This window comes from Saccopteryx leptura, chromosome 3 (assembly GCF_036850995.1).
Source record: "Saccopteryx leptura isolate mSacLep1 chromosome 3, mSacLep1_pri_phased_curated, whole genome shotgun sequence".
Classification (NCBI taxonomy): domain Eukaryota; kingdom Metazoa; phylum Chordata; class Mammalia; order Chiroptera; family Emballonuridae; genus Saccopteryx; species Saccopteryx leptura.
This window is the reverse complement of record NC_089505.1, coordinates 254,996,116-255,014,057: the sequence shown is the minus strand read 5'-3', so window position 1 is coordinate 255,014,057 and position 17,942 is coordinate 254,996,116. Positions and strand designations below refer to the sequence as shown.

General features: G+C 33.2%; 1 protein-coding gene across 7 annotated transcripts in view; it reads left to right on the top strand.

The window, feature by feature from the left end:
* The window catches only part of EHBP1 (EH domain binding protein 1), a 571,353-nt gene extending 553,587 nt beyond the window's left edge, over positions 1–17,766 (top strand). For all 7 annotated transcript variants that reach the window (XM_066378173.1, XM_066378175.1, XM_066378171.1 and 4 more), the window contains 4 exons: positions 8,897–8,996; positions 10,082–10,155; positions 16,397–16,511; positions 16,721–17,766. In XM_066378173.1, the coding sequence (XP_066234270.1) occupies positions 8,897–8,996; positions 10,082–10,155; positions 16,397–16,511; positions 16,721–16,811 (380 nt within the window). In that variant the 3' untranslated portion in view covers positions 16,812–17,766. The remainder of the gene's footprint in view (positions 1–8,896; positions 8,997–10,081; positions 10,156–16,396; positions 16,512–16,720) is intronic.
* The last annotated feature ends 176 nt before the right edge of the window (positions 17,767–17,942 follow it).

The following is a 17,942-nucleotide window of genomic DNA, read 5'->3' as shown; positions in this document are numbered from 1 at the left end:
ATGAGACCTTTTGATGAAGGGACCTACCTTTGTATCTCTAGTTCCTAGCTTTCCAATGTCATTGTCACTCTCTTCATTATCACCATCACAGCTAGCATTTTTAATTTTGGATACTGTGCTAAGGACTTTACATTTCTCATTTAACTCCTTAATAACCATATAAGGGAAGTAATGGTTATTCTTATAAAGATGGAAAAACTGAGGTTTAGAGAGGTTAATTAGTCAAAGAGAGGTTAATTAAGATCAAAGGGCTCAGTCCATTTTTAAAACCAGACTTGAAAAAAATCCATTGTGGATGCAGATTCAATGTTCATCTTATGTACATCATATTCAAAATGACAGCTCTAACCAATCACAGAAACTATAAATGGAAGGTAAATTGGACCTACCAGAATTTATAGTGTTACCCACAGGAGTTACTCAGAATTAATGTAAATAAACATGCATAAAAATAGTTCTTAATTTCAAGAGGTCATTATTTCATAAAATGCTTACTATAGATTGCATCCAAGACCACCCTGTAATATGTACCAAATGGCCTAAAAAAAAAAAAATGAACCCCTATTCTTCCAATAAGAAGATTCCCTACCAGAAATTTTGACCTACTTGAATATAAGTTTAGAAAGCTTTTTTATAATATATAATTTAGGTACATGTAAATACATATTTAAAATTATGTCTTAAAATACATTAGCGTAGAAATATTGTTTCTTTCCACTCCTGCTTTTCAAGAAATAAATTTTATTCAATGATCTTCATTGATCATCTTTAACATTAATGTCTCTATGTCACTTCTAGAACCACTCTTTAAGTCATTTCAATGACATGACTGTGAGGAGGCTTTAGGACAGTAAGAGGGTAGAGAAGAGTCTGCCAAATGCAGCCCAAACAAAAAGGGCTTCAAGAAAGGGAAGAAGTGGCTGGGGAAAGTCTCCATCTGTAAGTGTGGCTCACAATTCACATTTTCCCCCTTATTGGAGGATGCCTAATTGATTCTCCAAGTAGACCACAATCTATTTGGTTGAATGATGCCTATAAATGTGACTCAATGATGCCCTGGCCAGGTAGCTCAGTTAGAGCATCATCTTGATACACCAAGGTTTCAGGTTCCATGCTCAGTCAGGGTACATATAAGAATCAACCAATGAGGCCCTGGCCAGTTGGCTCAGTGCTAGAGCATTGGCCCAGCATGTGGATGTCCTAAGTTCAATTCTATCTCCACCCCTTCTCCTCCCCCTTCTTTGTCTGTCTCTCTCTGTCTTTCTCTCTCTCTCTCTTTCTCTCGTTCCCTCTCCCACAGCCATGGCTCGATTGGTTCAAGCAAGTTGGCCTAGGGCACTGAGGATGGCTCTGTGGCCTCCATTCCAGGGGCTAAAAAACTGGCTCAGTTGCTGAGCAATGGAGCAACTGCCCCAGATGGGCAGAGCATCACCCCCTAGTAGGCTTGCTGGGTATATCCTGGTCCGACACATGTGAGAGTCTGTCTCTCTGCCTCCCTTCCTCTCACTGAAAAAAAAAAAAGGGAATCAACCAATGAATATAAAAGTAAGTGTAACAACAAATGAATTTTTCTCTCTCTAAAATAAGTAAAATAACTTTTTGAGTGACTCAGTTATTTTATTTCATCTTACAAAATATTTTAAATGTACCATAAAAGACAGTTTTAGAGTTCTGTTCTGAGTGTTTTTTACTTTTAGCCAAAGGCCTATTTATAGATAGCCAAGATAGTCATGCATTATCTGTAATAGAGGTCATATTAGTATCTTTAAAGGTCCTATTACTGAAAAGTTATATGTTAACCCCATATGTAATTTTTTAAAGTACTAAACTGTAAATATAATATAATGAATTTTATTAGTTATTATTTTCTCATGATGATTGATTCCATGCACTTAAATTTATTTTTATTTATTTTTGCTACCTTAAGTTTGTACTTAATTTGCCTTTTGAAAAATCTAGCACTGACTTCTGGCGTAAAAAGTCTGTTTAGACTCTGTTAAGGATTTGGTACAAGAAGACTGCTGGGTTAATTTCCAACCTTGAGAAAAGGCTTCTTCATATATATATAAGTTTGTAGGGAAGGAACATCAGTGAAGTTTTCTGTACCTCCTCCTGTAAGGAGTACATGCATAGAAATCTGTCAGAAGTTATCTGTAGCCTGACCTGTGGTGACGCAGTGGATAAAGTGTCAACCTGAAATGCTGAGGTCAGCAATTCAAAACCCTGGGCTTGCCTGGTCAAGGCACATATGGGAAGCAACTATTAGGAGTTGATGCTTTCCTCTCCTCCCAAACCTCCTTCCTCTCCCTCCCTTACTCTTCTCGCCCCCACCCCAGAAAAAGGGGGAAAAAGTTATCTCTAAAGAGATGTTGCCTTGAATCCCCACATTCTGTTTTACCAGATGGGTAAATATGTATTTATTTTGAGAGAAAGTGTTAGTTTTTATTTTACTTCAACAAAAGGAGATAGGATTTTCTCCAAAGTTTATATTCTTAATACTATAACAAACTTATCGTGCTAAGCAAATAATTTTAAGATAATTCCTAGTGAAAACATTAACAAAGATTATGAATTTCTTCTATGTTGATTGTTCTTTGAGGATATTCTTAGAATATAAACATTTATTAGCTATTTTCTTATATAGTAAAATTTGTTTTTATAAGAAAGCTTTATTTCTAAGGTTAAAATATTTTCTAAAATTAGGGCACTGGAGTCCTATAATAATGTTGGCTTTGGAGTTCATGTGTCCAAGACCCTACATAGCTGCATTAAATTCATCTTTCTCATATATTAAATAAATCTGCCAGATTTCACATCCTGTGTTATTAAAATATGTTTTTTCAGCACCAGTTAGTTGGACATCTTTATGTGTCTCTCTACTATAATATATTATATATTCCACAGGTCATCATATTCATATAATCATGCCATCAGGACAATTTGTAATGACAACTTTTTGTTTTTATGTTTGGTTTGGCTTTGCTTGCTGTGTTGTGTCCTTTAAGGGCCATATCTGATCACTAGTCAGCCATCTCCACTATGGGGCTATGGCAAGATTTCAGCATTCTTTAATGTTTTCATGGTGGAAGGTCTTGAATTTGTTTATATATACAACAGTCTACATCTATGTATTTTCATTCTTTTCCATTAACTTCATCTTCTATTCAACTAAAAGTGTTCTGTTCCTTGTTTTGCATTTATATAAGAATTCACTGTCTATAAATAGGTCTTTCTAAATAATTTTATGGTGAAAGATTATTTAGGAAAGTTAATTAGTAGACGATCTTTTAAAGTATGGTTCAAAAGTTTTGGTTTTGAGATCACTTTTCTTTTGTTTATTTTTAAAATTTACATTGAAAATATTGCTTCTGAAAAAATGAACGAAAACTACATACAAAGTCCCAAATGAATTCTTAAATGAAATTAAATCTTAACCTTAAGTCTTTTTTTTTTGAGGAAATGGAATTTTTTTATTACTAGACTAAGTATAGATTTCCATTGTGTATAGTTTCAGATAAGGAGTTAGTGATACATAAATGATTTAACCTAAAATATGTTTTTATAGTTAATTTACATAATCTATGTAACAATGTGTATAATGTGTCTCTAAATACTTATTGTTACACTTATTTTCTTTTTAAACATAAAACTCTTGTATAATTAGTTATTTCCTAACAATTAGGGGAGGGGGATTTTTATTCTTACCTAGAAATCACAGGTATGAATTAACCTGAAAATAACAGAGTACTACATCAATATCGTTATTGTCAAGGAAGCAGTTTCCATTGAAGAAAATGATGCTAATTTAAGAGTAGGCTAGTTGCTTCTAGTAGTCCCTGAAAACCTCAATTATAGGTTAAGTTAAACTAAAAATAAATTTTTTATTTTTAGTATATTTATATTTTATTTTAATATAAAAGTGGATACTGTACTCACTTAACATGTATTAAATATGTAGTGCTCTGTATTATGCTTTCTAGTGTGTGTTTTTTGTTACCTATGATAGGAAGAACGACTTGAAGTTATATTTACTTAGTTATTTTTCCTGCCATTATCATTTTCTTGATTATTTAACAATTATTTAACAACAAAACATATTCCTGTTATAATAATTGATTAAAAGAAAAAACTGACTTTAATTTAAGGCATTGTGATGTCAAAAAAGACATTGCATTCCTGGAGGCAAAATTTAAAAAAAAAAAAAAAAGGTCTTTAAGGAAACAAAGTAGAAAAATATATTACCAGAGATTGTATTAGTCAATACTTTTAAATGTTATGATGATGTTTTTATTGGTTGTATATTTATAACAGACCTAGTGCACTGTTTTAAAATCTAGTATAACAATTCAACCATGCTTTCACATTTTGGAAACTGTATACTGAACTGTAGTATTTCAACATTTTTTATTTCAAAATGGTCTTTATAAATTAAAATTTTTTAAAGTGTCAGTATCTGGCTCCTAAGATGACAAAAATGTAGCTGTAAGTACAAATCAAAAGTAATTCTGAAAGGGAAGTAGTTGACCAGGTACGGTTAAATAAGAAAAAATTATTTATGGCCATTTTATAAACTAATGGTAGTCTTCATTTTAAACTACAATGTAAAGCACTCTACTCTGAGATTATATATTGTGGCAGAAACTAAAACTGCCTTTTTTCTAACAGTGCCAGAATACAGCCTTTTTTTCTTTTTGCACCAGCAAGACTGCTTTACCACCACAGCCCACTCTAAGTAATTAAATCAATCCTTTGTACTTACCGTATTCTCCTCTAGTGACGGTACTAGATCTGATTATATGCTTCATGCATATTCAAAGTACCGCACTGACAGCTCTTTAATGAGCTCTTACTTAATCAGTATGAACAATGTTCATCTTGTTCTTTTTTTCCTCATGCATTAGAGCTAGGAACAGTTGGGAAAAATGAAACATCTAGCATTCATTTGAAAAATATATTGTACTTTGAAAAGTGTCTAAGCTGAGGAAGTTGCATTCTGCCCTTTAAAAGTCTGATGGACAAATTGGATTACTAGTATTGGATTAAATAACAAATGGTTAGAGGAGAAATGAGAAAAGCTCACTGTGATCACAGGCTTTAATATTTTTTGTTACTTATAAAGCTAAAGGGGTCTTTAACCAGTTATTAAAGTCAGGATTAATTTGTAATGGCTCAACTTACTGGCTTTAAAATTTTTTTTTAATTAAAAAATTTTTTCAATCCCTTAAAAACAATAGTGTAATGATGTATCAGAAGAAAATTTAATTTTTTTATTACTAGACTAAGTATAGATTTCCATTGTGTATAGTTTCAGATAAGGAGTTAGTGATACATAAATGATTTAACCTTAAATATGTTTTTACAGTTAATTTACATAATCTATGTTACAATGTGTATAATGTGTCTCTAAATACTTATTGTTACACTTATTTTCTTTTTAAACATAAAACTCTTGTATTATTAGTTATTTCCTAACAATTAGGGGAGGGGGATTTTTATTCTTACCTAGACATCATAGGTATGAATTAAACTGAAAATAACATAGTACTATATCAATATTGTTATTGTCAAGGAAGCAGTTTCCATTGAAGAAAATGATGCTAATTTAAGAGTAGGCTAGTTGCTTCTAGTAGTCCCTGAAAGCCTCAATTATAGGTTAAGTTAAACTAAAAATAAATTTTTAATTTTTCTGTATTTTTAGAAACAGAAAATAATTTTTCCCTATTTAGGTTATAAATACAAGAATTAAGTCTTTAATCAGACAATCAAATATAAAAACTACACCTCTTAATATCACACACATGTGTGATTGCAGTGATCAAAAAGGCCTTCACCAGGGTACAATTGGCCTTTTTCCAAATTGCAAGCTTTTTCTCAGCTTTTTCTTTTTACTCTTTCTTCTTTTGTTGCTACCCAGGGATCTGTTCCTATCGCAGCCTACATCACATGATCATTGATTGTCAAGACATCACATGGTCTAAAGTGAATTCAAAACCAGCTACCCCAAAAGAGATTAAAATACTGTAAAACAATAAAGACTTCTGTTCATACTCTAAAAGACTCTATCCTGCCTGCTTCATACCATAAGTTTTAACAGCATTTAATGAAGACATATCCTCACTATTCTTCCTAATGATTAACAACAGATTTTACAGGGATGCTCCAAAGTATATGTGTAATTTTTTTTTTTATTGATTGATTTTAGCAAGAGAGGAAGGGGGAGAGAGAGAGAGAAAGAGAAAGAGAGAGAGAGAGGAACATAGATCTGTTCCTGTGTGTGCCCTGACCAGGGTTTGAACCAGCAACCTCTGTGCTTTGGGAGGATGCTCTAACCAACTGAGCTATCCGGCCAGGGTTATATGCTTAATCTTTTGCATACAGAGCAGTTCTTGTTACTCATTTTTATTCTAAATTTTTCTTCAAATTTCTATTAGTATGGAAATACGTAAATAGTACATCCATAATTTATGCAAGTATTAAAAAGAATGAAGTAGATCTTTGTGTAGCATGACAAAAGCATATCACGGCCTACAGGTTAATAATAATAATAATAATAGGTTAATAATAATAATTAACAAATAATAATATAAGAATAGTATACTCATAACTGTAAACCTACTTTGCCCACCTCTGTATAGTATGATCTCACTTATGTTAAAGAAAAGAAACCTGCATGTATGTATGTATATAGATGTGGTATGTATGTGATAGACATTATGTTAAACTGTAATATTACTTCTGGGGAAGGGAAGTGGAATGGGCAATTGGAAAGGGTGAGGTTGGTGAAAGAGGGCTTGCCTTTTTACTCAATTACATTTACTTATTGTTTGAATTTTTGCAATATGTTTGGAATACTACTCAGCCATAAGAAATGATGACATAGTATCATTTACGACAACATGGATGGAACATAGATAACATTATACTGAATGAAATCAGTAAGTCAGAAAAACCTAAGAACTGTATGATTTCACACATAGGTGAGACACAAAATTGAGACTCATGGACATAGACAAGAGTGCAGTGGTTATCGGGGAGGGGGAGGGGCATAAAGAGAAACAAATACAGGGTGACAGAGGATGATTTGACTTTGAGTGATGGGTATACAACATAATCGACTGTCCAAGTGATGTGGAGATGTTTTCTCTAAATCTGTGTACTCTAGTTGACCAATGTCATTCTGTCAAATTTAATTGTCTAAATAAAAAATATAATAAAATATATGTTTGAAAGTTAAAATATCTTGCTTAAAAAGAAAATAAAACTTAGAGAATTAGCTGGGATATTTAATTTTGTTATTAGATGTTTAAATTAACCCTATGATTCTTTATAGAAGTTTGACAAGTATTAAATAATGGCAATAAACCAATAATAGTTAAAATTCAGGAAAAAAAAGAAAGTCAAAGAATTGTAAATTTGACTAGGTAAAGTTAATTTGAAAGGAGAGGAAGGAAGAAAATGGGGAATTAATTTTTTTAATATATAATTTCTTTTTTATTTTTTTATAATTTTATTTAGACAATTAATTTTAACGGGGTTACATTGGTCAACTAGAGCACATAGATTTAGAGAAAACATTTCCAGATCATTTTGACATTTGATTATGTTGTATACCCATCACCCAAAGTCAAATCATCCTCTGTCACTCTTCATTTGGTTTTCTTTATGCCCCTCCCCTTCCTCCACCCTCTCCCTCTCCTCCCTTCCCCTCTCCCTGGTAACCACTGCACTCTTATCTATGTCTATGAGTCTTAATTTTATGCCCCACCTATGTACGGAATCATACAGTTCTTAGTTTTTTCTGATTTACTTATTTCTTATTTTTATTATTTATTGATTGGTTTTAGAGAGACAGAGACAGGAAGGCAGAGAGAGACAGAGGAAAGTATTTTTTTGTTGTTCCACCTAGTTGTGCATTAATTGGTCACTTCCTGTATGTGCTTTGACCAGAGATTGAACCTGTAACCTTAGTGTTTGGTGTTGAGACTCTGACTGACTAACTGGCCAGGGCAAGGACTTAAGTTTTTTTTAGTGTGATTGTGGTCTACTTCTACATGAATAATACCAAATATATACTATATATTATAAGCCTTAATACAGTAGCCTTGGGGGGGGGGGGGAGGTGATAGAATAAATATAGGGAAAAGTGCATTTTAAATGTACAAGTAGTAAATTTTTATAATCTAAAATGTTAGACTAGCTCTCTGTCCAAGTACTTTGTGACTTACAATATTATGTTCACTATAATGTGTTTTTTTCACAGATAGCTACAGGCATTTTTGTAACCTGGTCATTTACAATGTATTTAAAATAATGTGCAAGTGCTTACCCTGTTAGGGATGATGACTTCCAGAATGGTATATGTTTATATGTTTTTAGTTTACTTTGGGGGAGAAAAATAAGAAAATAAAAATAAGTTGTTACAAGTGGAAGCTTTCACAAGATCTCTGGACTTCTCTGATCCTCCTGCTAGTCTTGTAATTCTCATAATGATTAAAAAATTTTTTTTTACTTTATCATGACCATATGTCTGTCAGTACCATGAGTTCTTCATTGAAATATAATAACAAATCAGCCTCGGGGAGGATTTAAAAGTTGGAACACTTTCTTTTTAACTCTACTTTTAGTGTTAGCATGATTTGTAGATATGTACATGGGAACTGAAATATACATGCTGAATACTACCAGCTTTAAAAGATTGAATTTTAGAAGGTTATGAATTTTTAATATCAATTTCTATTTTCAGGCCTTGGACTTTAATCTTATGTTGTTATAAACCATTTAATTTGTACTATCAGGGTAGCTAAAACGTTTTATGTTAAAAAAAAAACACTTGTGCTAAACTATTATTTGCTTTGTAAATGTCATATAACAAGAAATAACTCTTCCCGAATTATAGGAAGAAACACGGAAGAAGAAGAATCGATGATGCAGGAATGGTTTATGTTAGTTAATAAGAAAAATGCCTTAATAAGGAGAATGAACCAGCTCTCTCTCCTGTAAGTACTCATGACTGCTTGTTTTTCCCACAACATTGATGAATCTTAGGCTTTTTGTTATTCTTTCCTTGGATTTCATATTTAATAGGCTTAATTTCTTTCTTTCCTTAACAATTACAGTATATTTTATATAAAAATTAAAAACAGTATATAATCAGTTTTCATCTGAATGGTAAGAATTTTAAAGTAGAATGATAGGTACTGAAAAAAATGTTTATTATACAGAAAGCCAATAAATACAGTTTTTTGCATTTAAGAAATAAAGCATTGTGCACAAAAATGGAGGTTTGATATATATTAAGGATTGGAGAAAAAGATAAAATTGAAATTTATTTAACATCAAATTTTAAGTTAAAAATTAAAATAACTTAATATTGACAAAAGTACCTTTGTCTTCTACAGATAATGTTACACTAAATTTTGGGATAAAAGATAAATGAGTTATAGCGAAGTGACCTTTTTATGATTGTAAGAATTACAGTAAAATGTAGACTAGCATTCTTAGTCATTTATTTAGTTTACTATAGGACTTAATGTTTGTTCCTTTTTGCTAACTAGCAATGTTCTTATATTATGCCACCTAGTGTGGGAAGGAGAAGGCTTACATGTTTATTTTAGAGAAAACAACTGTCATTTCTGCTATGCCTGAACTTGATGAAAGAGTTATGAAAAAGCACAAAAATTAACTAATCCTGGATTTTTAATTGTCTCCATATTAAATTTGCACTGGTAGTTCTGTCATGTTTCTTGTATCCTTTTCACATGGAGTTCTAGACAAAAGAGTGTTTGTTGTGAAATATGAAAACTATTTTACAAAATAGCTTTATACCAGGCACTTAATACAAGAAACATTGAAGAATGAGACTACTTATTTACAGATTAAAATATACCTCTGTGCAATTCAAAATTGAAATAAATATTCAACCTGAGGAAGGTTTTAGGTTTGTGTATCATTTGTTTGGAGTAGCTTAAACTTAAAGTGAAAAGTCAGTTATGAGTCCTAAAATCAATGTAACATAAAGGTTCTTTAAAGTGTTTAATGATTTAGTAATTAACATATTGATGAACTTTTGCAACTTGCCCAGGGAAAAAGAACATGATTTAGAACGACGGTATGAGCTGCTGAATCGGGAATTGCGGGCAATGCTAGCCATTGAAGGTAAGAAATGCTGTGGTGGAGTGAGGTTTGTGAGGTGTCCGTTGTCAAGAGAGATTTAAGGGATGTAGTTCACTTCTGGTCTTCCTAGTAGTGGTCTGACTAGGGACCTCCAGGAGTTGAAGATAAATGCCTTAAAGTCAAAAAGCATTAGTCATATAAAACCTAAGGACCTTAATTCAGATAGATAGTAATTATGCTTGCTATTAAACACAAAATTGTCTTACCTTTGTCGGTAAGCCTAATTGTCAATAAAACAGAAGATACAAGGAATTAAAAGATTTAATTAATTGTATTATGTGCAATTTAAAGTTGTATACACTGGGGACGTTTAGGAAAGATTTATCATTTTGGTTTTTCACATTCAGGCTCTAAATTTTATTTTAATATTTAATTGATGTCAATACTTATATATGTCACTGTCCAGTCTTCTGTAGTTCTTAAGATTCCAACTTCTGTTAAGTGATTATTCAGACAAAGATAGGCATAAGAGATAAATGAAACACTTTCACACTTTTCGTGAAGCTTTTAAATGAATTCTATAGTAATCCTAAGTATGGTTCATAATATCAGTAAACATCAGCTAGCTTAACTATGACATTTACTCTATATGATTTTTTAAAAAAATTATTAGGTGTTTTAGAATGCTATTCTCCTTATACTTAGTTGAAAATGTCTCATAGTTAAAGATGTCTGTCTGCTTAAAAGCTAATCCTTTGGGCTCTGTAAAATGGACCTTTTGTCTAATCAATGCAAATTGATTTTCCTATTCTATATTGACCTCTTAACCCATTCACTGTCCATGGTAATTTCCGTCTTTACCTGATAAGGTACCTGATCCATAATAAGTCAATTCTAATTAGTTCAAAAACTGGAAGTTTAAGTTTGTAAGGGAAAGACAGATGAAACCATATATTTTAAAAATATTTAATACTGTTATTAGATTAAACATACACTACTTATTTAAATAGTATCTTATATTTTTATTTTTAATTACTTTTATGTCCATAATCTCAGTTGATAAATGACTGACATTTGTATATCCTCGTGTAGAAATCAGACTTATTTTAAAATGTTTAAGATACCTAATTTCCTTTAAGTGGCTATCCAAATATATCAAATTATACCACTAATAATGACTATAAAATTTGTCAAAATTATTTAAGAAGTTCTGTGAAACTTGCCATTGAAATAAAATATACAAGTATACTAAATGGCATTTTTCCTCTGGATATAATTTTTGCCATCATATAGTTTTTAAGAGATTGAAAAGCTAACTACTTGTAGGTGCTGCAAGTACTATGTATATGGTATATATGTTTGGGTTATTTAAAATGTATGTACACAAAAAAAACCCCAAAAAATGTATGTACATATATTGTGTATAATATATAACTCATTATACAGTTTATATAGTCATTATATATAAATATTATACTCAATGCAGAGTATTAAAAAAAATTTTTTACGCACTCGCTCAAATGGGTAAAATACTAAGTTAAATCATCCCTAAAATAAAACTTAATACAATACAGTTGACTTATAAGTTAGATATTGCTTCTATCCCAAAACCAGTATTAATACTAAATACCATCTTAAAAGGACGACCATGATACATATAAAAGATCCCAGTTTCATCGGCAATCCTATCCATACATACTAGACCTACCATCTTACATAATCTAACATTTTTATATGCCCGCTCTTCTTGTATATACATAAGACCAGTAGAAAGCTATGGGTGTTGTTGTTTTTTTTTAAGAGGAGGAAAAAGTAATGTTTTTACAAACTCTGGGGTTTTTTTATTTTTAAATAATATTGTCCCATATGTGGTTGTGCCTTAAATCTCTAAGCCAGTTTCTGTTGCTGGTTGAGGGGGGAAAAGATACTTGAGGAAAGAAGCAGCCTGTTGATTACAAATAAAGACGCTTTTTTAGAGAGAGGCCTGCTGTCCTAGCCTGGGCAGTGTGGGGGCCTGGCTCTCCTAGAGAGGTGCTGATCATCGTGATGATGGGTTCTGTGAAGACAATGTTCTCTGAGCCAACCCTTAGAATGGACACACATGCAATTAGTTCAGTAGCCTTTTGGAGTGTTAAAACACTGGAGAAAACACACGAACAGGCAGCACTAGTGTTTTTTTTTCTCTTTCCTTTGTTTTAAAGTTCATTCCTCTGTTCTTTCCCATCTCTTCTACTTGGTAGCCATAAGATGGTATTTGTAATAAATAAACTAAAATCTATTCAAATAAATCTGCTGCTAAAACCATTCACCAGGAGAAAAACACAGAATATTAATAGCCATAGCACATTGAAAGAAATATTAACAGCTTGGTTTGAGAGCAAAATAATAATAATAATATTTATTGTATCCATTCTTAGAATCCATAATCACTTTGGCCTATTTTTTACCTTTTTTTTCCCCTGAGGTGTTTTTCATAGCAGGAGTTTCACTCTACTGAGCTTAGTAGTGGGATCCCTTAAGCTAACAAACATCTTTCAGATACTTTTCCTATAGTTTTTTGTCCCAGATTATTTAATGTCCCCTCAGGAAAGATAAATTCATTTCCACACACATTGGTGTGGGCTTTCAGAAAGTGTTGTGTTCATTTTCTGAACAAGAAATGGATCTTCTCTAGGATTTTGTACATCTTGATTTATTCTTGGCTTAGAGTTTGAAGTGGGTGCTCTTCTAAAGGGATTTATGCATAGGTTCACTATTTTTGTAGTTATGGTTTATATGATAAGCTTTTTATATTTAAAATCAATATGTAATCCTGTGGAGGAGCTTATCCCCTAAAACCCCATTTGTAAATCTATTTTAGCTTTGTTGCACAGCACAGCCACAGTCTTCCATAGATTGATTAGGTACAGCGGTAGAATCCTATCAAATGGCCTGCTCTGATGATGATGCAAACTCTTTCAGGATTGCTAGTTGACTGGAACTAAAGATAAGACTTGACTGCAATCCCCCAATGTGCTCTTTACAAAACTAGTGTTAATTTTCATCAAAGTGCCAGGCTTATTTATAGTGGCAAGGTAGAAGGTTTACTACAAGAACTTTAGGCTCTTTCTATTTAAGTGTTTATAGGTATTTCTTTTGCCTTTTTTCCTAGGTAATTATCAACTTCAGCAAATAAACTGAATCAGGAATAAATAATTGGCCCTATATATAAAAAAGTTTTTTAAATTAACAAAACAGCTCAGTGAACATAGACGTAAACAGAATCTCTTTATTTCAACACTTTGGCTCAAATGCAGCATCAAAACTTAATCCTATTTGTTGTGAGAGGATATGGCTTTTGTAGCAAAAGTACACTGGAATCTTTAAATTAATAGAACCCTCATTGTAGTCTGTCCAAGCCAAAGTCAGTGCATCTAGTTAGCTATGACTGGAGTTGCAGGTGAATAATCTTTCTTAAAATGCATAACAGGTAACACATAAACTTACATATAAGTTTTAAAATGACATTGTGTCTAGGTGAAGCTATTTAAAAACTTTAATTTTTAAATTAAGACTTGTAATTTAGATTATAAATGTAAATCTTGATCAATTTTAAAGATATTAAATTTTTTGAAATCATCAAATAATTTAATTTCCCAAACTAGCATTTAGGTATGTATGTTTAAATTTACTCCCATGAAAAGCAAATATAAAGTACTTTTTGCTAATGCAAAATGGACTTATTACATACAGCTATTTCGTCTGCAGTTGACTAACATTATATAGATATTAATGTAGTAATGACAGAATTAATATGAAAAGTCCTACACATTTATGCTAGAACATTTTAAATTCTAATTTCAATTAAATTTGTGAAATGAAAATTACTTCAATATTCATAATTTCTAAATGTTTTGTTACAGTTATGGGAAATTTGAGCTTGGAAAAAAGTTAAGATTTTTTAAATTATTTAATATTTCAGGTGTTAAAAATGTTTTTTTTCAGGTATTGTTAAAGCCTTATTTTTTAAAAAAAATTAAGGAAATTTTTGATATTTCTAATTATTAATTAAATCCTTAAAAATCACTGGCCAAGTGCAGAGAAAGGGATCTTTAATTAAGAAAATTGTGTGTTGTTAAAATATACTTTTATTTTTAAAATTTTTGTAATTTTCTATTTAATTATACTTTTTAAATATATGGTAGAAAATATTTCCCAGTTGTAAAGCTCTTATCAAGATGTTTTGGAAGTAAAGAATTATAAAGTATATTATAATTGTAATGATTTCATGAGATTGGAATAGAAAAATTAATATTCATTAAAATTAATAATTATAAAATTTAGTTACAAGTCTTTTACAAATTTAGCAGGTTTTTCTCTGAGTTAATATTTCTAGAACTACAGTTACCTGAAATTAGACTAGATGACCTTTAAGATCTTTCCAACCTGGAGAGGTCTATTAATGTATTTGCAATGTAGAATGAGAATGATTAAGAACAAGAACCAGATTAGAAATTGTCCAGCATTCCTGAAACTCAGTAACATTTTAATCCAAAGAAAAAAATTATGACAGATAAGTTTCTCTTCAGTTTTGCTGTTTCATTATTATTTTTTAAATTTTACATTTAGGAAAAAACCTTTCCATAGTAATAGTTTTTTTATTCCTATTCATGCTATACAATATTTCATTTTTTTAATGAGCATGCAATGTGACCATTTATTTAATGTTTTGTATCAAATGTGGATATATAATGTATGTTTCATATATGTATATATGTATGTGTGTGTAGTTTGCGCTTATAATGAAAGGAATAGTGATAAAATTGAATAAACAATTTTAGTTTCTTGCTGCTATTCTAACTTTTATTGCAAGATGAGGCATCTAATTTTTAATTTGTAAATACAAGATAGAATTCCCTCTAGCACCATTTGCTTTCATAAAGCTGCTGAGCAGTTTGCTGTCTTGAATAAATTTTGCTTTGGAGGGGGTCAGGGGGATTTGAACCAGCACATTCTTGTGTGGTTTGTGAAGATTCACATGGTAACCAGCGGTGTGCATTGTTAGGTTTATCTGAATAAGCACCAGCCATGTGAGTTTTAACATGATTGCCCAGGGCAATGGAGAGAGAACGGAGAAACCCAAAAGGACTGCTCTTCTCTCTTTTTTGGAAAGTGCATTTGCTGGGGGAGGGGACTGCATGAGTCAGTGGCCATGTTGTGTTTTTTTTTAAAAGCTGGTGTCCTGTTTCCCTCTAGGTCCTCATTTGTTCTGCTATCTGCCTCATCATCTACTTCTTCTTTTCATTGTTTACCTTCCTAATGAGGGAGGCGGGGTGGACTGGGGATTGATTGACAGCTACAAGCCCTTACAGTCTGGCCGGAGAGCAGTTGGCTTTGGTTTCAAAAGTACTTTAAATGTTCGATTAGGTTCTGTTTTTATTAAACCTAACTGCTGCTCATCTTAAGAAAATCATCAGACCAGCAAAGATCAGGAACTATATTATTGGGGCCTAAAACGTTTAAAAAAAAACTGCCCCTACTCATGGAAAGAGCACTGCCCATCGGATTTTCCAACATTTAACACGGGGTTTCAAAAAGATGTAGTATTTCCTTTGCAAAAGTGCTTTGATTTGAAATCACCCAGCCAGTCTCTCCAAAAGAAAACTGGCTGTGGTGTGATCGAGAGCTGCAGTGTAATATTGCAGAGCAAATTTATTTTTTACTTCAAAGAAAAATGCTAATTAGCCGATTCACTACTTTTAAAGTTATTGTGAAGCATATGGCGCCCAGTGTGAGATACATCCAACTGCTAAAATAGAGCGGAGAGGAAATTAGCGAAGAATAGGCTGTACGGGGTGAGCATGGGGGTGGGGAGGAGGATACTAAGTTCTCAGGCAGCTTCTCTAGTCTTTTCAGAATGATTTTATCATCCATCTCTGCTTCCCGCCTCCTCATTTACTCACATCCCCCACCACAAGCCTCGGGCCGACCTCTCCGCCCCCATCTCTCTCTCCCCCACTTTGGCTGAAATTTGGTGCGCACCTCCGGCTGGCCACTGGCTCACACCTCTCTTTTTCAGGTTCCAGCCCCGCCGTAGCCATCTCCATCTGCGGGAATTTTAGAAAACAAAGTTTTAGGGGTGAAATCGTTACCACGACGGTCAAATTCCCAACAAAACACTACCTAGTGGTTCTATAACATGGTTTGTGGAGAAATACAAGGAAACTAGAAAAGGCAGGAAGGGGGGGAGGAAGGGGTGTGCGGAGGTCCTGCGAGTGGATAACGAGCCTCTTGTCCTTTGCAGACTGGCAGAAGACTGAGGCCCAGAAGCGACGCGAACAACTCCTGCTGGATGAGCTGGTAGCCCTAGTGAACAAGCGCGACGCCCTTGTCAGGGACCTGGACGCACAAGAGAAGCAGTGAGTGGGTGGTAGGGTCGGGGTCGAGGCTTTGCCACCTGCTGAGGGGCCGAGAAGTTTTCGGAAACTTCAGTCCAGAGGGCTCGGGTGGGCCAGGGCAGCCTCCCGCTGGCCCCATGCCCATATCCTCTGGGTCGCAGAATGTAGGGCAAGCCGGGAGTGCGCCTCTCCTCCGCAAAGAAAAATAATGTCTCCTGTTTGATTTGCAGGGCGGAAGAAGAAGATGAGCATTTGGAGCGAACTCTGGAGCAAAACAAAGGCAAGATGGCCAAGAAAGAAGAGAAATGTGTTCTTCAATAGCAGCCTGACCAGACTCTCTCCCAACGTTTTAGTCTTGGGTCCCCAGACCAGAAATAGACTCATTGTTGATTTAAAACTTTTAACATTTTTGTTTGGCCGGATTGTACTTATTTACCATCACCACCCCTTTTCCTCCCTCCTTTCCAAATAATACACAGAACTCCAAAATAGCTTCGTTTAAAGATTTTGTGTGTGAGAGTTAATCATTTCTTGAAATTATGTGAAATAGATTTGCACAGATACCTTGTGAGTGATTGGTATTGGGAGTGCTCAGACATTGTTCAAAGAAGAAAGAAAAGAACACACTTCCCTCATTTTTTGTTGGGAGGAAATTTGAAAACATTTTTTGTTGTCAATAGCATAATGACGGTGGGAGGGGGGAAGAAGGGACTAAGAAAAATGTGATGATTTTTTTCCAGTCCTGCCATGTGTATCCCTGACTCTGTTACCTAAATTTTATAGTTAGATCATATTCAATCTACTTACTAAACTGTTCTATGTACCAGTGGGATTTTCTGCAGTTGTTTTGCATTTCACTGTAAGGATAATAGAGTTCCTTTCCTCTGCTTTTCTCAGAGGATGGCCCTTTAACATAGCCTGAGACAAGTCCTGTGATTTGAAGGTGAGCTGAGGATGAGACTAATTGACATACATCAGTTTACAAAGAGGTCTTATCTTCTGAGAATGCGCCATCTTTTTCTCTGGATAATTATTTATTACATCTAGCTTGGTTTCTACATTTTGTTGGGTCTCAACATTGGCTGAAGAATGCTGTTAATATTTATTCTGTATTGATAAAAGTCTGTCTTGCCACTATGAGTAAATCCCCCAATTAATATTTTCTTCTCTAGCATAGCACTGTCATTTTTTGTGTGAAAATGGTTATCTGTTTATTTATTACAATACTGAGGTCATATATAAATTTTCAATAAAAGCAGACACTTTCTTACCTTAAGCACTCTGCTACTTCCTTGCAATGAAAACGACTCTGGTTTGAAGAGAAGTGTGTGTATCTGTAAGACTCTTCATGTGAAAAAAATGGTCCTCTTGAACTAGAGAAGGGTACTGGGCTGTATTTGGAGCTGAATAAATTCATGCCATCCCAGAGGGTCCCTGCTGACACACAAAATC